At 41.4% G+C, this 21,826-nt stretch overlaps 2 protein-coding genes across 6 annotated transcripts in view; one reads left to right on the forward strand and one right to left on the reverse strand.

Annotated features, from left to right (window-relative positions):
* The window catches only part of KANSL1L (KAT8 regulatory NSL complex subunit 1 like), a 120,422-nt gene extending 118,545 nt beyond the window's left edge, over positions 1 to 1,877 (forward strand). For both annotated transcript variants that reach the window (XM_066233452.1, XM_066233453.1), the window contains exon 15: positions 214 to 1,877. In XM_066233452.1, the coding sequence (XP_066089549.1) occupies positions 214 to 444 (231 nt within the window). In that variant the 3' untranslated portion in view covers positions 445 to 1,877. The remainder of the gene's footprint in view (positions 1 to 213) is intronic.
* Positions 1,878 to 2,998: 1,121 nt separating this feature from the next.
* Positions 2,999 to 20,139, reverse strand: RPE (ribulose-5-phosphate-3-epimerase). Of its 4 annotated transcripts, none has more exons than XM_066233458.1 (6): positions 20,078 to 20,139; positions 13,281 to 13,360; positions 6,334 to 6,473; positions 5,832 to 5,966; positions 5,182 to 5,268; positions 2,999 to 3,546 (listed from the first exon to the last, which is right to left on the reverse strand). In XM_066233458.1, exons 3-6 carry the CDS (start codon positions 6,469 to 6,471, stop codon positions 3,424 to 3,426), a joined length of 483 nt encoding a protein of 160 aa, XP_066089555.1. In that variant the 5' UTR covers positions 6,472 to 6,473; positions 13,281 to 13,360; positions 20,078 to 20,139; the 3' UTR covers positions 2,999 to 3,423. The 4 variants fall into 4 exon arrangements, with proteins under 4 accessions (XP_066089555.1, XP_066089553.1, XP_066089552.1 ...); XM_066233456.1 differs by having other exon boundaries at positions 19,941 to 20,078; XM_066233455.1 differs by lacking the exon at positions 20,078 to 20,139 and adding an exon at positions 19,930 to 20,071.
* Positions 20,140 to 21,826: the final 1,687 nt, after the last annotated feature.

A 21,826-nucleotide genomic window follows, 5' to 3' on the forward strand; every position in this document is an offset into this window, starting at 1 on the left:
GCAAAGCGAGTGAATAAATTCCCCAAGGACCGTAAACAATTCTCAGCACGTTTCATTGGGACTAGGTGGATACTTAAATTCAGATGAAAATATGTACGTTTATGTGCTAAAGAACAACAGTTATTACAAAATTGACAGTCACAGATTACTTGACACATCAATTTAAACACAACTAATTAGTTGAAACTTAACTGAACATGTTTTCTCTTTCAGGCTTTGTGGTGGGAACGACGGGCTTTTCCACTGAAGGATGAAGACACAGAAGCCTTATTATGCCAAGATGAAAACAGTGGGCAGCTGGAGAGATCAAGCCCAGCTTGCAGTGGTGAAGTCTTCTGTACCAGTGCACTGGAGGACAGCCAACATCCAAAAAGGCGAGCAGACAGAACGGAAGAGTACAGAACCTTTGCTGCAGGACTTACTCATGTTAAAAAAAATAGGTGACAGGGAAGAGGTTAAGAAAACAATGTAAGGGAATGGAAAACAGGAGAAAAGACAAGCCCTGTTCTCCATCTCTGACCCCCCATTTCTGACCCCCTCCGGACACAATTCCAGAGTAAGAGCATGTACTGCATGTAGTGATATTTTATGCTGTTCATCCAATAGGCAATGTCTCTTTCCCTCTTGAACCACAGGAGTAACTAATGAGCTTTTCACTTACAGACAAGTGCTAGTCATTTGTGTTTATAATACAAATCATCAGCACCAAAAATTACCTGCTGCAGTCTGATGTCAAATCACATTACTGTGTAAATAATTTTCAGAAGATTTTACACCCACATATACGTATAATCACACACATACTTGTGTGCATCAAATGACAGCTCTTTTTTTCTGTACATGTCGCATCAGAATATATGAATGAGTGTAGAGTATACATATATACATACATGCACTGGCAGATACCTCTCAAAAATGCATGTATGAACTACCCCATGAAACATGAGCTGCACTATAATAAAAGCAGCACAGGTTTCCACTGATAATGGACACGTAAAAGTCTTGGCTATGAAGAGGGATTTTTTAACCAGCAGAAGTTATTTATGGAAATTTCTATACCAGATAACACAGTATTCCTTTATTTGAAATCACGGATATCTGTTGGACTAAACATAGGTCATTTTCTTTGCACTCCTAACAGAATGACAAGCAAAGTAAAGTTAAATATTGTCTTTAAAACTATCACTTCTTTTAAAATTGAGTTTTAACTACTTTATGTATGTCATGAACAGAAGACACCAACTTAAAATAAACAACACACAGGAAACTTTGCCAGTATAAAAAATATTACTGTATTTCTACTTGTCTTGGTCATTCTTTACCATAGCTTACTCTATTAAAATAAGCATATATTCTTACTCGCATCCTAGAGGGAGAATTAAAACTTTTCAAAGGATAATGTTTCAATATTATCAATATTGGATAATGGAGTGTACATTAAGGAAAATTCCTTTTGAAGCTATTACATCATTTTTTTTCTATGTAAACATTGAGGGCAATTTATACAAATCGTTTTTTCTCGTGTAGAAAAGGTTATTCAAGTTGTAGTACCCATATAACACAATCTTGGCCATCTGGCCTAGACTTGGGGGATTTGACACTGTTTTGTTAGGGATTGGAAATTATGCTAGTCCCTTTAGAAAAGAAAAAAAATTCAAATTCAATACTGACAAATGTTTGCTTATAGTTTTACTGTACATTTATTTTTTAAGAAAGAAAACAAAAGCCAGACAAACTGAAGTTGTCCAGGCAAATGAGCTCAAATCTTTCTGTCATGTCTGCTATTATAATCTTCTATATGTTTTTTAATTAAAGTTATTTCTATATGCTTTGTGTTGTTTGACTTGATTAAATGCCAACTATTCATGGCATAAAACTTTCCTAAGCAAAAATAAACAGAAACATATTTTTACCTTGTAATGAAGAAACAAAAGAAAAAACAAGCAAACTCTATTCCATACATAACTGTTGATGTTCTTATTTTTTCAGATCTTTTTTCTTAACACTCACATTAGCCCAAACAAGTTTAATGGCACAGATCCTGTTATTTCTTGCCATATGTATTATGTGTTATAGCAAGAGTATTTACAGTAATGAAGTGGCTAACATATTTGTTGTCAAAGTATAATTTGGGACACAATTATAAATATTTAGTTTATGGATCGACTCTTGTACCTTGCCATCTCTTAGCCTACCTGGTCTTTCTTGGATTAATAAAATATATATCCTTTCAGTTAATATATATAATATATCCACAGTTCTCGCAGATCCTCAGCCATCTGGTTGTGCTACAGGGTCAAGTTAGACTGGAAATAAGACAGTGTGAAGTAAAAAGAGCTTCCTCGGCCTACTGTAGCTCCCAAGGCCTCCATTTACACCAGCAGCACAGACCAGAAGTCCTATGCCCTCCTGGATTCTTCCCATGCTGGCAACCTGTCGCTGAGCTTTATATCAGGACTTTCTCATCTATAAAACATAAACCTTATACACATATAATGATAGCTCCTTTGTACTAAGCATCCTCGATTCTACCATTCTAGAGACCAGAAGCAGAGCTTCACTTCTATAATAGTATCTTTTTTAATCCTCAACAGTCCTGCAGTTATTATAATCAATAAATAAATAGAAGCTCACAGAGGTTGGTGGATTTGATTTGCTAAGGTCACATAGTTGGAAAGGGGAAGAGTCGATTCAATTTTACTTCCTTTCCTTTCTGCTCAGAGCTAGCACGTATCTCATGTCGTTAAAAATGGTGGGTATGATTAAAGATGGGGTGGTGATGGGGAAATCACAGAATAACCTGCCCCGGCAGCAAAGCTAACAAAACACCTTATTAAAATCTGTGCTTGTATTTTAAACAGACCACCTTAAAATCCCTGGGCTTCATATATCATTTTTGTATATTAAAATATAAGGTGCAAAGTAGAAAATAGATGTTTTAGAAGAAGAAGACAGCATTCCATCCCAGCCGGATTCAAACTTAGATTTTTTCCCTAAGTTCTATTCTACTCATATTATCACACATATACACAAACCAAAAATGACACGGAACAGGAAAAACATAAGGACTTCTTTGCTTTTGGGAAACAGCCAAGAAACAATAGAAAATTCTTTTTAGAAAGGAGATAATATGCCTCCCTTCGGCATTAAGACACATTTCTGTTCATAACCTTAATACAGCCATATTTTTACTCTTTATAAAAATCAAGTCTCTCAGTAAAAATGGTATTTCACCACACTGATCTTTAAATTCCATTAAATTTCTAACCTCCTGAAACACTCTGCACAAAAGATGTTAGTCACTGGAATGAGTAGTTGCTCAGAAAAGCAGCATTGCCTCAACAGTGATACGATTTGGCAGTCAATATTCTCGTTTTCCAGTAAAAGGATTTCATGAGCAGAAACACCGGATTCCTTGTGCTTTCATCGATCAAGAGAACGTTTCTGAGCAGCTTCTGAGCAAACATTTCTTAACAGGTTGATTACAGATCTGGGGTCTTCACTCCTCATTATGGCACTGCCAGACACAATCATGTTAGCTCCTGCCTGGAAGAAGTAAACACTTAGGTTATGGCTCAAAGAAAGATGCAGAAAAGCCTGAACAATTCTTTCACTAGAGTTTCTATCTTTGCATCTGTCAGTCAGCACTAAAACTGAACAAAAGCCATTTGGAGATGAACAGATTTATTCAATCAGATTCAATGAAGAAAGAAGTTAAAATGCTTAACTAATGAGGATGTGAAATTGTTTTTAAATATGTCTAAGAAATCCTTGAGTTCTTTTGTAATGATTTTTAAATACCAATACTGTATATTTTCTAATATTTGGATAAAGTTTAAAAGCCTTTCATCTTTAATTCTAGTAAGGTTTTTTCCAATATATACTAATATCCCCATAACTACTAAAAATTAAACTGCCCATTAATTTTGAATTATGTATATGAATTGGTAGTCTGAAAGGACAATGTTGCTAAAATCTGAAACTATCCATAACATAGGGCAACATTAAATAATTTCTCCTTTTGATGCCAGAAGGAATGAAACAACTTTTTAATAGGCTTCATTGCATTCCAAGATGGTTTTGAGGTGGCTTAAAGAATTTCAAGGTGTTTTTAAATATAAAAACAAAAATAGAGGAAAGTAAATAACAAGTCCAAATTTAGCTGTGCTTCCTAGGATTTGACTCAAGGAGGGAAACCCAATCCGTTATGTGATTCATTGCCAGAAGAGAGGGGACTATTAGGAGAGCCACTAAAGCTGAGGAAATTCTATTCAATCAGATGCTGTCACTCTATGATACAGTGTACTACACCTCTAACATTCTTCATAAAAATAAAAATAATTAGTTTTATAGGGTTACAATTTAACACATCTCTTAATGTAAATAGGAACAGCACAATGGTATAGTTTAGTAAAAATTCTACAAGGCGTCAAGTGATATATATATATATATATATGATCACTAATCATTTTGCTAGCTCCTTTTCCCTAAATATTTATCACAGTTAAGCTTTTGACAAGTATCAAGCAGAAAAGTGTGGCATTTATACAAAAACTGGAAGTGCCGATTAGACCATGTTGAACTTGAGTTCAAAAAAAAAGACCACGTGAACTTGAACACCTGCAGAGCTACAGGAAGGACGGGCACCCTCTTAATGAAGCTCAGGATACTAACTCATCTTGGCTAATTACTCAAAACACTCATCCCTGCTCCACATAGAGCATTAGAGGTATCCAGAGATTACATCTAGAATTTCAACAAAAGTGGCCCTTGTCTGTTCTTACAAATTGATAACTAATACACCTAAATTCTACAGAATAAGAACTTTTTCCCTTCAGAAGATGACATGGTTTTTCCCTTAATTGGAAAAATGACTCATTCCAAGGTCCTGGAACTTAATAATCTTCTAAAGACTGGCATTCAGTATATATATTTTTTTTCATAAAAGAACTTTCTTCAGCATTACTGAGATAACTGAACTTACTATTTAATGATTATGTGATTTGAGAATATTCATTTATAGCTCTTTATTTTTCTACTTCTACATTTGAAAAGAGAAAACACCTTTCCAAGAAAGCCGTTAGTAAATGTAGAGGAAATCTCTTTGGCACATAAGATGATGTCCTAGACATCACATTTGATAGGAAAATGGTCTAGGTCACAGTTGAGGAGCAGTCTCACCTCTGCACATTTATGGATAGTGTCAGGACCTACTCCACCATCAACCTCTATGTCCAAAGACGGGAACTGGGTCCTCAACCAGTGAACCTAGATATACACAAGGAAATAAGCAATTCCTAAAGTGAATATGAGGGGGATGGGAACACAACCAAATAAAAAATCAAACAGCCAATATCGGCCACTAAAATAGGATTCCAAATATTTCATATAATAACTATGTATACAGCAATACAAATTATGACCAGGGAAAACTTCCCCTTTAATATACTGAAACAAATTAAGTTTCCTAAAAGCAAGCTTTGTTCTCTTTGCCAAATTGCATTTAATTTGTCATGTCTGTGCAGAGAATATACTTCATAGGAAAAAAACAAAACCCTCAATAGTCAATAAACACTCCCAAAAACTCTAAAGTAGAAATAATAATGGTTTTGAAAGAAAATTTCAAGATTAAAATGTACTATCTTTTCTGATTTCCAAACCTAAATCTCTTACAGCATTTATCATACTGTATTACAATAATCTGTAGGTAGGCATTTCTATCTCTCCACTTCAGAACAGGACATGTCTTAATATAACAAGTAGTTCAATACATGTTTATTGAATGAACACAGATAATAAAAGCCTTACTCAGAATCAAATACTTCTTTTACCTTTGGCATCATATCTTCCATGAATTTCTGCCCTCCAAACCCAGGCTCCACTGTCATAACCAAGGCCATATCTATCTGATTAGCCCATGGTGCCAAATACTCAACTGTAGTTCCTGGTTTGATAGCAAGGCCAACCTGTGACAGAGACAGATTTGCTATATCACATTAACAATTACTTCCACATTATATTCTTGTGGTATATCAGGCCCAGCAGAAATGCCTATTCTTAAAAAAACAGAAAACATATATAAATGGAATGCATAAACCATTCACACTACATAATTTAAAAAAGTCAACAAGGCTATTAAATATAAATGTTTCTAAAAAGCAGTAATATTCAAAAGGATTATACAAAAAACAAGTTATACTTAAAACTCTGGCTTCCCAAAGAAGAGCTGTCCAAGTTCCGTCTTATCTACCTATTATTTCCCGTTTTCTGCCCAATGTTCCCAACTCCGAGTGTGAGTGGTATAAAACATTACTGTACCAGCTGACCTCTCACCTTCATCCCATTCTCCCGAATGTCTTTAATCAAAGCCCCTGGGTTCTCAGTAGCCTCAAGATGAAAGGTATACTGATTAGCTCCTGCTACAGCCATTGGCTTTACCCACTGTTCCGGCCTTGACACCATCATGTGCATGTCTAGAAAGAAAAAACACATCTCCTAAATATTACCGAAAGGAAAACAACCTGGCTCCTATTACTGGAACCAACCTGCAGCTGTTCCCATTTCATATATTAAAATCTTCTGACATCACAGTAATTGTTAAATAGTAAAACTTCTATGTATAACTAGTCCCTTTTTATTCTGAAGATAAGATCTGGGATAGTCATTCACACACACACACACACACACACACAAAGCATATGTTGCTGTATATGGAAAGTAATGACTGGAAATCAGGAAACCTAGCAGTCTAGGTTAACTTCCAAAAAATGCCACCCAAAAAACTTTTTTATTTTTTAAAGAGTCAGAGAGAGGGATAGACAGACAGGAACGGAGAGATGAGAAGCATCAATCATCAGTTTTTCGTTGCGACACCTTAGTTGTTCATTGATTGCTTTCTCATGTGCCTTGACCGTGGGCCTTCAGCAGACCGAGTAACCCCTTGCTCGAGCCAGCAACCTTGGGTCCAAGCTGGTGAGCTTTGCTCAAATTAGATGAGCCTGCGCTCAAGCTGGTGACCTTGGGTTCTCAAACCTGGGTCCTCTGCATCCCAGTCCAACGCTCTATCCACTGTGTCACTGCCTGGTTAGGCCCAAAAAATCTTTTTAAAAAAGTTCTATTATCCCTGAAGACTTATTTCCTCATTAAAAAATCAAAAAACTAAATTAAGTGAATCTCTTCACTAATATTTTATTAAGTATTTACCACACCCATTGCTATTCTGAGGTCCTAGGGATACACCTAAAAGGCAGAAGGATAAACTCCCTGCTATCGTGAGGATTACATTTTTAGAGGGGGAGACAAACTATTCAAAAACACTAAGATGGTAGTCAACAAAGCCAGTGTGGTGGCACGCAGGGCAACGGGGAGAACTGACAAGGTCAGAGACCCGTGGGGTGAAGAGACAACACCGAGTACTACAGGCCACCGGGTTTGATTCCAAGTGATAGAAAAAACGCTGCAGGATTTTTAAAGAACTTATTTATTGATTTTGAGAGAAAGAGGAGAGAGACAGAGAGAGAGCAAGAAAGAGGGGGGAGAAGCAGGAAGCATCAACTCATAGTAGTTGCTTCCTGTATGTGCCTTGACCAGGCAAGCCCAGGGATTCGAACCAGTGACCGCAGTGTTCCAGGTCGACGCTTTATCCACAGCGCCACCACAGGCCAGGCAACACTGCAGGATTCTGAATGCGGAAGTGACAAGGTCTGCCCTAGAAAGCCAAGGCAGTAGCCCAGATGAAAAGGACAACAGCAGCAATCAGGCTGGTGGGAAATGGTGGGGTTCGGTGTGTTGTGAAAGAAGAGCTGACAGGAGCTGGTAATGAAGACAGTGAGAGGAGAGGCGCAGGGTGCAAGGACTGGGGCTGGAGGAACCACACTACACGGCCATTCACCGAGAGCACACACTGCAGGAGGAACCACACTACACTGCCGTTCACCGAGAGCACACACTGCAGGAGGAACCACACTACACTGCCGTTCACCGAGAGCACACACTACAGGAGGACCACACTACACTGCCGTTCACCGAGAGCACACACTGCAGGGGGAACCACTACTGCACTGCCGTTCACCGAGAGCACACACTGCAGGGGGAACCACACTACACTGCCGTTCACCGAGAGCACACACTGCAGGAGGAACCACTACCACACTGCCGTTCACCGAGAGCACACACTGCAGGGGGAACCACACTACACTGCCGTTCACCGAGAGCACACACTGCAGGAGGAACCACTACCACACTGCCGTTCACCGAGAGCACACACTGCAGGAGGAACCACTACCACACTGCCGTTCACCGAGAGCAGACACTGCAGGAGGAACCACACTACACTGCCGTTCACCGAGAGCAGACACTGCAGGGGGAACCACACTACACTGCCGTTCACCGAGAGCACACACTGCAGGGGGAACCACTACCACACTGCCGTTCACCGAGAGCAGACACTGCAGGGGGAACCACACTACACTGCCGTTCACCAAGAGCACACACTGCAGGGGGAACCACACTACACTGCCGTTCACCGAGAGCACACACTGCAGGGGGAACCACACCACACTGCCATTCACCGAGAGCACACACTGCAGGGGGAACCACACTACACTGCCGTTTACCGAGAGCACACACTGCAGGAGGACCACACTACACTGCCGTTCACCGAGAGCACACACTGCAGGGGGAACCACACTACACTGCCGTTCACCGAGAGCACACACTGCAGGAGGAACCACTACCGCACTGCCGTTCACCGAGAGCAGACACTGCAGGGGGAACCACACTACACTGCCGTTCACCGAGAGCACACACTGCAGGAGGAACCACTACCACACTGCCGTTCACCGAGAGCACACACTGCAGGAGGAACCACTACCACACTGCCGTTCACCGAGAGCACACACTGCAGGAGGAACCACACTACACTGCCGTTCACCGAGAGCACACACTGCAGGGGGAACCACACTACACTGCCGTTCACCGAGAGCACACACTGCAGGAGGAACCACACTACACTGCCGTTCACCGAGAGCACACACTGCAGGGGGAACCACACTACACTGCCGTTCACCGAGAGCACACACTGCAGGGTGAACCACTACCGCACTGCCGTTCACCGAGAGCAGACACTGCAGGAGGAACCACTACCACACTGCCGTTCACCGAGAGCAGACACTGCAGGAGGAACCACACTACACTGCCGTTCACCGAGAGCAGACACTGCAGGGGGAACCACACTACACTGCCGTTCACCGAGAGCAGACACTGCAGGGGGAACCACACTACACTGCCGTTCACCGAGAGCAGACACTGCAGGAGGAACCACACTACACTGCCGTTCACCGAGAGCAGACACTGCAGGGGGAACCACACTACACTGCCGTTCACCGAGAGCACACACTGCAGGGGGAACCACTACCACACTGCCGTTCACCGAGAGCAGACACTGCAGGGGGAACCACACTACACTGCCGTTCACCAAGAGCACACACTGCAGGGGGAACCACACTACACTGCCGTTCACCGAGAGCACACACTGCAGGGGGAACCACACCACACTGCCATTCACCGAGAGCACACACTGCAGGGGGAACCACACTACACTGCCGTTTACTGAGAGCACACACTGCAGGAGGACCACACTACACTGCCGTTCACCGAGAGCACACACTGCAGGGGGAACCACACTACACTGCCGTTCACCGAGAGCACACACTGCAGGAGGAACCACTACCGCACTGCCGTTCACCGAGAGCAGACACTGCAGGGGGAACCACACTACACTGCCGTTCACCGAGAGCACACACTGCAGGAGGAACCACTACCACACTGCCGTTCACCGAGAGCACACACTGCAGGAGGAACCACTACCACACTGCCGTTCACCGAGAGCACACACTGCAGGAGGAACCACACTACACTGCCGTTCACCGAGAGCACACACTGCAGGAGGAACCACACTACACTGCCGTTCACCGAGAGCACACACTGCAGGAGGAACCACACTACACTGCCGTTCACCGAGAGCACACACTGCAGGGTGAACCACTACCGCACTGCCGTTCACCGAGAGCAGACACTGCAGGAGGAACCACACTACACTGCCGTTCACCGAGAGCACACACTTCAGGGAGAACCACACTACACTGCCGTTCACCGAGAGCACACACTGCAGGGGGAACCACACTACACTGCCGTTCACCGAGAGCACACACTGCAGGGGGAACCACACTACACTGCCGTTCACCAAGAGCACACACTGCAGGAGGAACCATGAATGTGGAGGGAAGGACATGATACAGGAAGCCTGACATGCATCCTAATTCTAAAACTTGAAAAACATAATTGTTAGGCAAAATGGGCCTGTTCTTCTTAAAGATCTTAACTTGAAATGTAATAGCATTTCATGAGGACAGGGCAGATTAAAAGAGGTTAAATCAAGAAATAAGCGTTGTGACGAAGGAAACAGTAAATACTCCTGTGTGTGATAAATGGTAGAAGATTTTTGAGTTTTTGTTTTGCTGAAGGAAACACATTTCTGACATAGCTCAACTGTATTAAAGAAAAAATTATAGTATTCCAGAACTAAAATAAGATTTTAAAATGCACCAAGGCTTTGAAAAAATGTCAGGAAAAGAGTATGTATACCGCCTAACTAATCACACCAAGAACGAAGTTTTGTTTTTCTAAACAAAAATAGAACATATTTTAATAAATAAATTTTGCTTGTAAAACTTAGACTCTCATTTTGGCTTTTCTCATTTGTCTGTGTTATAAATAAGGGAAATTCACACTGGTTTAATATACCTAGTTTACTCACTATTAAGTTACCAGACTGCTCTGCCATTCAATTTCTAGCATGTAGTAACCACTAGTAATGCACACAGTCAATCTCCAGTGTTCCCGGATTCAGTGGTTCAGTGAATGTGTCTGTAGTGAACATACGAGCAGTTTTCAAATGTTCTATTATCAGGCCCCCTTAGGCTCTGAAAATTTACTGAAGGCCCCAAAAGCACTATTGGTGGGTTATATCTATCTACAGCTAATGTATTAGAAATTTAAATTAAGAAAATGCTTAAGTCTACTTACCAATTCATTAAAAAAATAAGCAATAATAAATCTAATATGTTAATATAAGAGTGAGCATTATTTTACATTTTTGCAAGTTTTAATGTCTGGCTTAACAGAAGATATTCTCACATCTACTCTGCATCCAATTTGTTACAATATGGTGTTTTAAATGAAGAAAAGTAAGAAACAACCATAAAGGGAGGAATACCTTACAAGCCTTTTCAGACAAGTGTGGATATTCTTGCCACCAAAACGTGGCAAGTGGTACTTTTATAAAGGCTAGCTGCAATGTAAAATCTGCAAAAACAAGGTATTTTCCTTTAACTGAGAGCATTAATTTTTTTAATGTTAGTAAAATATCCGAGTCTGATTAACCATAGTTCGTCTGTCCATTGTTCTTTCAAGAGAAAATGGTGTTCATAAAAAAAAAAAAAAAAAAGCAGGTACAGTGTACAATTCCAAAAACAGTGCAAGAGGTTTTTCTTGAGAAAACCCTCATACTCCAGCATGCCGCAGAGGTGCCAATATGCACTTCCTACTTTGTCACACAAAATATTTAACAGACATTCAAAGGTCAAGACTTACTGAAAAAATAGTTTTCAGTGCTTCATCAAGAACACTCAGGAACACATCATGATAAAGAATGCTAATGACTCCTTGTATAGTTCGATACCACTGCCTGGATTCGGCCTACGGCACCAGCAGACTCATTCACCACTGCTTCTGCCTCCTCCATGCAGATATATCTAATAATACTGTAATGTAAAAATAGTTTGGACCTCATGGACTCTCAGAAAGGGCTTCCTATGGGTCTTCAGACTAAACCTGAACCAATGATTCGGATAATAGATACAACAGACTTTCCCCTAGCACTTTATTTCTTAGATGGCTATTTTCTACTCAGTACTGATTAAACAGTTTAGAACACTAGCAATTATATATTTTTATATATACAGCCTTTGATTTAGTTCCTAGAATATATTCATGTGTCCATTAACCAATAGCCAAGATCCAAGAATTAAACAAAAAACATTTAATAAAATAGGCAAAGGTCACAAAACCCAAACACTGAAGCACACAGAGTCCATTCATCTTTATATCAGACCCAGTTCTAGAAGGTCATTAGCAAATAACACATTAAAACAGGAAGAAAAATCAGATTGTGTGCAGTGGGGGTGGAAGGGTGATAAGAGGGGAGGCACTGATAGCAGGTGACACAACAGCAGCCAGAAGTGACACTAGAAGCCCAAATAAAAGGAAGAGGAAAAGAAAAATACTTTTAAATCTACACAAGCGAGAAACAGAGGACTCTTTGGTCATTGTACAGTGGGGCAAACAATGCTACTTATTTCATTCACTTAATACAGTCCTAAGGACAAATTTATATTGTAAAATTCATTTTCCAAAATGTAATAAAAATACGTTTAGATTCTCAGAAAATTATATTCCATTATTTGGAAATTTCAAAATGGTGACCAAGTTGATGGAACATCGTTTCCCTAACGCCACATAAATGAGGCAATAATGTATACTTAGAGATCGGGCAAGTGAGGCGCTGTCAGTGTAGTTTAAAAGACCAGCAACGACATGTGAACTGAATTCATGTTCCATGAGAAGTAACTTTTAGGTTACTGTGTGGTCTTAAATATCTTAGTTCACATTATCCTACAGCATTTAAGTAGGAGCATACATAGGCCCCATTTGCAGAAAGTTCCAATAATCGGCTTCATTTCCAGACCATAAAATCAATCAATTCATAAATCACGTAACATTACACTGAGTCCCAATCTTGTGTCTATGAAAACCACAGTAAACAAAATGGATGAAATTCTGCACTAAAGGAGTTTATAATCTGATAAAAATAACCTCAGATTAAAGGAAGTCCTAAGAAAATCCAGAAGGCTGTCATGATAACTGGATAAGGGTTAACTTAAGATAGGGTGCTTAGAAAGGCCTCTCTGAAGAAACGAGAAATGATCCAAGGCCAAAAGACAGGCAGGCTAGCCAAGTGAACAGCTTCCCAGGCAAAGAAATGAGCAGAAGTGCGAAGGCCCCAGAATAGGAAAGAGTTTGGCTTATTACAGGCAGCCAATGAAGCCCCAGCACAGAGAGGAGAAAAGGGGTCCCAGATGAAACCAAAAGTTGAGAAATCAAACATCTTTTCCTTTACTTGAGCAACACATCCAGCTTCAGCTGGCGTAACACCCACTTACCAAAGAAAGGGTCCTGGCCTAGCTGCTTTCGGAGACTTTCTACCACAGGGTGACCAAAGGTGATGTTGGGAACAAAATGCCTACAAGACAAACAAAACCTTACTCTGAAAACATTTTCAAGTCAGTTTCTGTATCGTTCTCAATATATATTCTGAAAGGGTAGAGAGGTATGTCTGTGATTGCAATATTTTTCAATTTAATATTTAACATCATTAGTATTAAGCAATACTAAAAATATCTGGATAATTTTGGCTTTACAAAGCAATATCTCCTTGATATCTGAACAAATCATGTCACACGATTTAACGCTGTAATTCATAACCCCTGACAGGTAGAACTAGAAAGATGACAAAAATCAAAACCCTGGAAGTTATATGACTTGCCCAAGTCATACACTAGTTAGAAAGTTCTGGACTCTAATACAGGTTTTTCATATCCTCGTTCATTACAGCATGCCTAAGTCAACTTCTATCCCACCTTTACCACAGGGCACTAAATGACAGTTTATTTAAAACTTTCTTAAAGATCATCAGAGAAAACAATGTGTGTACAAGAAACCACCATTTACCAAGGGCTTACAACATGCCAGACACTGTACGTTACACCTCATTTCATCTTCACCACAAACTTATGAAGTAGATGTGTTATTATATGAAGAACATAGGATAAATAACTTTCTTAAGTCAAGCAATTAATTATTTGTAGGAGCAAGATTCAAATAAGTCAGATATCAGACCCAAGGTAATTAATTATCATCCTACTCCAGTTAGTCCTTGTGTTCTACCAACTACCACATGGTTGTTTCAGAGTAGTATACTTTATAAAAAATACGTGAGACTTCCTGCTCAGCCCAGAGAACTTTATGATCTCACTGGCAAGAGATGCCTACTAACTCCCCAGAATTCACGATGACCTACTGTTACAGCCTAGTTGACAGAAAGCCAGTGCAGCCAACTAGAAATACATTTCTCAACTCCCTTTACATCCAGTTGGCCCATGTGACTCGTCTTCAGCAATGGACTGTGAGTTTAAGTGATGTGTGTCACAGAAGAGCCCAGCAGGTTAAGTAATACTCCTTTTCTGCACTCACTTTACCCTTCTGCCAATAAAGAAGCCCTTGAATAGCAAGCAAAGCCAAAGGAGGAAAGGTCTATGCCCCTCGATTTCAGTACAGAAGGACATTCATCCTGAACTGTTACATGAATGAGAAATAAAACATTGTAATGTTAAGCCATTGAAATGTGGGCTTCATTTATTTAAAGTAGGTATTATCCTATATGAGGATCTCAAGAAAAGCTAGACAAATATGAGGTAAAACAGTTCCAGAGGCAAGCAATACAGTACTTTCCAAGAGGGAGGAAGATGAGATTTACAGAATAGACTTTTAACAGTGGAAAAAGAAATGAAACAAAGGCAGAAATAAACAAGTTATGTTCAAAGAAAAAGGAACATAGGCCCTGGCCGGTTGGCTCAGTGGTAGAGTGTAGGCCTGGCATGCAGAAGTCCTGGGTTCGATTCCCGACCAGGGCACACAGGGGAAGTGCCCATCTGCTTCTCCACCCCTCCCCCTCTCCTTCCTCTCTCTCTCTCTCTTCCCCTCCCGCAGCCGAGGCTCCACTGGAGTAAAGATGGCCCGGGCACTGAGGATGGCTCCTTGGCCTCTGTCCCAGGCGCTAGAGTGGCTCTGGTCACAACAGAGTGATGCCCCAGAGGGGCAGAGCATCGCTTCCTGGTGGGCAGAGCGTTGCCCCCTGGTGGGCGTGCCGGGTGGATCCCGGTCGGGCGCATGCGGGAGTCTGTCTGACTCTCTCTCCCCATTTCCAACTTCAGAAAAATACAAAAAAAAAAAAAAAAAAAAAGGAACATGGTGTTGGTTAGCTTGGCTAGTGTGAGAAAGGCAGGAAGCCAACTGTCACAGGAAGGGTATGAAATGCCAGGCTCAGTGTGTGGACTTCATCCTGTTGTAAATATGAAGTGAGGTTTTAAAGAAACAAACAAATAAAGAGCTGCAAATAATAAAGTACGAAGGTGGACTGGGCAGTAAATTGGAAGGGAGGTAAGAGGTGCTGGCAAATGGCAAGAACACCAACAGCGGAAACAGGGACAGGAAAAGGTGATAGGATTTGTTAACTGATATGATGAGGGCAGGGGATTGAAAGAGAGACTACACCACAGTTAAGAGTTTAAGCTTAGCTGACAGGCAGAATGAATGTTAATAACTAAAAAATTAAAACTTACATGGACCAGGTACCATTGTAAACACTTTTCATACATTAACTCACTAAAATCTCACAGCTGCATGACATAGGCACTACATTATCAGTAGTTTACAGATGAAAAGCGGCCCAAGGTCATAGAACCAGGGAGTGCAAGAGCAGGTGTGTCAAGGCAGGCAGCCTTGCTCCAAAGTCCAAGTTCTTTACTCCGCCACCAAACTAAGAACAGAAAAAGAAAGCCCGGCTGAGGAGACACTTAGATGGGAGAGGTCTGGGTTCAAGACACATCTGAGGGACTGGTTAGGTAGACGAGTTCAGACACTTTCACTCACAGCTCACTGGCCCTTGGAGGTTGGCGTTTAGCAATTAGGAAATCATTCTACCATTCACCTAAAAGTAATGAGCACTAGGGTTATAGATAAGAGGCTTATTATGTTTACTCACAAATTGGAAGTAAGGGTCAGAGAAACAGGCAATGAGGGTTAATATTATACAGTTCTTAAATTGAAAGCTTTGTATTTTGTTCACTGTTCTTTCAATTTGCTGTGTAGACTCAGGAGTACAGGCATACCTTGTTTTATTGCAATTCACAGGTGGTTTTTTGTTGTTTCTTTTAAACACATTGAAGGTAAGACCCTCTACCAGCAAAAAGATAATGAGTCACTTTACTGCAATCCTCATTTTATTACAATGGTCTGGAATAGATCCCACTATATTTCTGAGGGAGCTCTACTACTTTTACTGTCTGAAACTTAGGTTTCATTTATTATGAAAATAAGCATAATCACATCTTAAGAAAATATGAGAAGCCTGACCAGGCAGTGGCACACTGAATAAGAGCATCAGACTGGGATGCAGAGGACTCCAGTTCAAAGCCCTGAGGTCACCCGCTTGAGCACGGGCTCACCAGCTTGAGCGCAAGGTCGATGGCTTGAGCGTGGGATCACAGACATGACCCCATGGTGGTTGGCTTGAGCCCAAAGGTTACTGGCTTGAAGCCCAAGGTCGCTGGCTCAAATAAGGGGTCATTCGCTCTGCTGTAGCCCCCTGGTCAAGGCACATACGACAAACCAATCAATGAACTAAGGTGCTGCAAGAAGAACTGATGTTTCCTATCTGTCCCTCTCTCTGTTTCTGTCACACATACAAAAAAAGAGAGGGAGAATAAAACAAATTTTTACTTCATTGGGAAACAGCAGATTGTTTAAACTACTGAACCCCTAATTATATGATATATAACTAAGTGCACCACTGAAGACCAATTCAATGCACCAGATTCACCAACTACACTGGGAGAACAAAACCAAACCACTGCTGTAAGGAACCAAAGGCTTCTAGCTAAGCCATAACAACAGAAAGGACTACAAACCCAAGCACGAAGTCAGGGTGGTCCCTAATCTGCCTGACAAAAGCATCAGCACTTGCAATGAAAGGATTCACAAGCCTACTGACACAACAATGGACCTGGGAATCTGAATTCTTAAGTGCACAGGGAGCACTTATCAGACCAGCTTGGAAAACACTAAATTATTTCACTCTAATGAAGAGAAATTTCATTAAGGAAGTCTATTTTATTATTATATTACTGTCTTATTTTTTTTTCCTTGAGGGTACTTTTGAGAGTCAAATTTGCAAAAAATAAAATGCAATAAAAAAAGTCTTCCCCTAGAGAATTTACTGAAATTAAACTAATTATTATAACACAGAAATACAATTATTTTATCTCTCATGTTCCATCAACCCTAAGCTTTATTTATAAGTGTCATGTAATCTATTTCAAACAGATCAAACCTTTACTGGGTCTCCCAAAAAGGCAAAGATAAGAAAATAAAATGTCACAAGACTGTAACCAAAAAACAATTCCTGTGAACTAGGAATCACAACTCATATGCCTACAAGGAATGGCAGGTAACATGGAAGAACAAAACAGGAAGATGGGGACAGGAGACAAATGAAGGTCATCTGGCCTGGCTAATGGTGGCTGCTATGACTGTAGACCCATACTGGCAAACCTCTGGATGTTATACGAAAGTCAAAAATCTAGTACTAATGTGAAATCTCCCCAGCTTTAAATTCTAGTAATTAAGAGCGGGGGACCAGAAAAACAGCAAACACATCCAAACTCAGTGTGACGTCGGAGATTTTCAAATGGTGCCGGGAAAGAGAAGCATGGAGGCAGGACCCATAGGGAAGGTAAACTGACGCTGGCCACCTTGGGAAAGGGAGTCCACACCCTGCTTTCATTTCACACCCCCGGCCTAGGAGACACTGCAGCTCAGCCTGGCTTTACCGCTTCCGGTGGACATCCAGGAAAGGGCCGAACCTTCTTAAACTGGTTTCCTCCTTTGCAATAGGGGAACAGGAATAGCTGTTAGCTCAAAAAGTTGTGAAGCTGAAAAGTAAAAGGTTTCTTAAACGGTGTATGCAGAATTTAGTTTTTGAAACCAAGATGTTTCTTGGCAGAAGAGAGGAGTCAATAAAAAGACAAACAAACTTTTATCTTAACCTCAAGAATTATGATCCAGACTTTCATCCATTCAACCAATTATATAACTAAGCTTGTCATGGCGCTTTACCTGCAAAGCATACAGAGTTGAGCCAGCCAGCCCGACCCTGTTTTCAGGGAGCTTTCAGTGCAGCAGGACAGACATAAAATAAATAACAAAAATAATTGTATAAATTATTAGCTGCTCTTTAAGAACAGAAAATGTCTTAGTTATTCTCTGTAAGCCCAGTACCCACAGAAGACATTTAGTTTCTGAAACACTCAAGTGCTGCATGCTCCCAATCCTGGCTGCACCATTTCCTAGCTCTGAAACCACTGACAGGAGATAATCTCTTTGCATTTAATTCCTCACTGTCAAATACTGGTGCTAATAACAGCACCAACTCTTTAGGTTGTGTGGGTTAATTCCCAAAGAGCACCAGAACACAAATAATTAAGAGTTACTGTTATCATTAAGAACCCCAGTTTTGGTAGAACTGAAAATTATTTCCTCCATTCACTCAGTTACTCAAACAAAACTTATTTTGAAAAGTGCTTTTTGTGTCAAATAGACTACATACATATACATGTAGCCTGTTCTATCCTGAAACCCCTAGGTGCCTCTGCCACGAAATTGTGTGTCTGTGACACAAAAATGTAGCTATCCATCTCTGAGGTCCACACTCCATTCAGTAATATCACCTGGGAAAGTTCAGGGCTGTCAAACAAAGTTGTCCAAAAAAAGTATATAAACAGAATCACATATGATAGCAGACTAAAAATAAAGCTTTTGTGAGAAGTAATATTTACAAATCTTCTTAGCCTAGAATTCTAAGGTCAGATTTTGCCACAATCGGTTAGGCACACTAGCAAGGTAACTGAGTGAAATCCAAAAGAGAAACAACAGACTTACCAGACAGAACAAAGGAAGACAAAACTCCTACAAGGGTAATAACTTTAAAAAGAGAAGTAACTGATCCTCTTTTGTAAATAACACAGAAAGATTTCACCTATTTAAAATAAGTTTATTTTCCTACCTCAACCCAAGGTAATGGCTCTTATGATTTCATGGCCACTTACCAGCGGGGCCATAAAACTACTTGGCAAACCCAAGAAGATCCAAGGTGCAACTCTGTAACAAGGTTGGGTAAGCAGAGAGGTTCTTACTGCTTTCTCTAGGCTTGTTTCCTCATTTTATAATCAAGTTAAGAAACTAGCCTCATCCTGGTTCCACATAATACTGATTATGTGCTATAACTACAGTGCTTTAAAATTACTGAACAAAAACCTGACTCCCTGAAGAGCACGGGTGCCAGAAAAGGCAGCAAAATCAAAATTCGAACATGATACAACTAACAACTATAGAGACTTTACTAGATGCCAGGTACTGTGAACTTCACGAATAATATACGTCATCGTCATCTCAACTTCCAAAAACGCCTAACCAACCGGTTCTACTATTACTCGCATTTTTCATGCCATGAAACTGAGCTCAGCGAGGTTAAAAGGCTGGTCCCGGGTAATCCCAGCAGGTGGCGGATCGCGGGCAACCTCACTCCAGGTACCGGGGCGTCTCCCCGGCTTTGCCACTACCTACCTATATGAGCTTGGGCAAGTCATGTCTATCCCCTTGGGCCTCAGTTTCTACCTGAAAATGACAGACGTGTCCCAGTGATGTCAGGTCCCTCCCGAGTGCTAAGGGCCTGAAGGCCACACGTTGGCGGGGACAGGGGGTGGGGAGGAGGCTGCGGTCTGGGGCGCAGGGGCGGCCCGCTTCAGCTGCGCTGCAGGCAGGGCCTCCAGGGCGTCCCGCCGGCCCCGTTCTCATCACCACGTTGCGAGCGCAGCGCTCCGCGGAACAGGGACGCCGGGCACCCCACAGGCACTCAATAAAGGTGCGCCCATCCCGCCCCGCGCGGCAACCCGCACCCGAGCCCCGCGGAGTTACCCGTCCATTACATCCAGGTGCAGATAATCAGCCCCAGAGTCCAGCATTCGAAGGCACTCGGCCCCTAAATTGGCCAGGTCGCTGTTGAGGATGGACGGGCCAATCTTGCATCCAGACGCCATGGTGCTAGTTCCCAAGACCAAGTTACCTCACGAGTCCCGGGCAAGAACAAGGTGTCGCATCGATTGGCTGCGCAGTCTTGGCACCGCCTCTTCCCCTTAGATTTTCCTTACTCTGCCGGAAGCAACTGACCTGTGAGGAGGAAGTCCCACCTTCCCCCAGGGGAGGGGCTACTGCTTCAATGTATAGGGGCGGGGCCTCGCAAGAAGGTCCCTTTCTCTGACTTTCTTCCCAGAGCTCTGGGAGTTTCTTCATCTTTTCCCACCTTACACTCTTGTAGTTTCTTATTCTCCTTGCCTTCGTTTTCACTTTTTGTTTATGCATCAATCCTTTCCTCTCCAGCTTCTGTTATCCTTAAAAAGCACAAACCAAAAACCACTTAGTCCTTATCTCTCTCCTTGAACTCTTAAGAGCTGAAGGAGTGAAATTTAGGGAGGAATGCTACCTCTGCCAGACACCGGCTGGGTAAGGTAAACCAAAATTAAATTTAGATTATAAAGAATAAAAAGCATGTATTTGAGCAAAATGGACTGTGGCCTGGTAGACATAAACTCAGGTAACAACCTGAATTATGTTCCCCTGGGATAAAAGAGAAGCTGTATTTTATAAGGAAAGTTTCAGCTTAAGTTCCCAATTAGGTCCGTTGTGTGTAAATGAGGTATCTCAATCTGTGTACTTCTGATTGGCCAGCATTATGCATCTTCATTGGTCTTTATGGGGCAGTGCTATTCTGACTGTACAGGTCTTATTTAGTCCATTGGTGGAAGGACAAAACCAGGAATTCCCTTATAAGAGTTGACTCAGGGGCAGTGAATGAACAGGGCATAAGTGCAGGAAGCCTTGAATTCAGTGTGAGGTTCTTCCTGATATACAAAGTATGTGAGAAGCCTTGTCAGTTAATGGCTGCTAGGATCTTATTTGACTGACTTATTTCAGTGGGCATAATATCCTCTAGGTCTATCCACGCTATTGCAAATACTGTATGATTTCTCTTATATGTAGAATCTAAACAAAATAAATGAACAAAGTTGAAGTTCATAGAACAGACTGATGATTGCTGGAGGGCAGAGAGATTTGGGGCATTGGGTGAAAGAGGTGAAGGAATTAAGAAGTACAAATTGGCAGTTGCAAAAATCATCATGGGGATGTGCAGAATAGGAAATATACCTAGTCAATAATATTGCAATAAGTGTGTATATGGTGTCAGGTGGGTACTGTAAACATTGGGGGGAACACTTTGTGCAGTATAGGATTGTCTATCCACTGTGCTGTTAACCTGAAACAAGCACAAAATAATATTGAAAGTACACTGCAATTGGAAAATAATTTTTTTTTAACTATGCAAAATTTGACTCCTCAGTTGACCATGGGGAGTCCTTGTCAGCAGATAAATTCCTTCTCAGGGATCACATCAGATGAATGTTTCTTCCCCAAGTCCACAGTGACTTGGAAAGTCACTACTCCCTGTCTCATCCGTTTTGTTATCTCTTAAGACAGTGTTCAATATTTAGGGTTGTGTAAGGATTAAATAAGCAAATCCAGGTGGTTAACCGGCACATTATGCCTGGTGCTCAGGACAAAATGATGGTGGGTATTATTACTACTCTCCTTTCCTGCTTCTGGCTCTCATCCCTTTTACTTTTTCTGTTTTTCCCCCTCAGGAATGCTTATTGACAAATTTTCATCTGTTCATTTACTGCTCCTCCAAAAGAGGTATAAAAGTGTTTATTCCTCTGCCAAATGTGTCTAGGGTCCTTGGGTCAGGAAAAGATAGGAA

This window comes from Saccopteryx bilineata, chromosome 5 (assembly GCF_036850765.1).
Source record: "Saccopteryx bilineata isolate mSacBil1 chromosome 5, mSacBil1_pri_phased_curated, whole genome shotgun sequence".
NCBI lineage: Eukaryota > Metazoa > Chordata > Mammalia > Chiroptera > Emballonuridae > Saccopteryx > Saccopteryx bilineata.

What these genes read in the sequence shown, in the direction of transcription:
- RPE (XM_066233455.1), bottom strand. Translation starts at nt 20,051, where the DNA reads ATGGCGTCTGGATGCAAGATTGGCCCGTCCATCCTCAACAGCGACCTG. An exon ending in TTCGGGAGAATGGGATGAAG is followed by an intron (nt 5,967 to 6,333) that starts GTGAGAGGTCAG and finishes TCTCTGTCACAG; the next exon opens with GTTGGCCTTGCTATCAAACC. An exon ending in CTATCCATAAATGTGCAGAG is followed by an intron (nt 3,547 to 5,181) that starts GTGAGACTGCTC and finishes TACTTCTTCCAG; the next exon opens with GCAGGAGCTAACATGATTGT.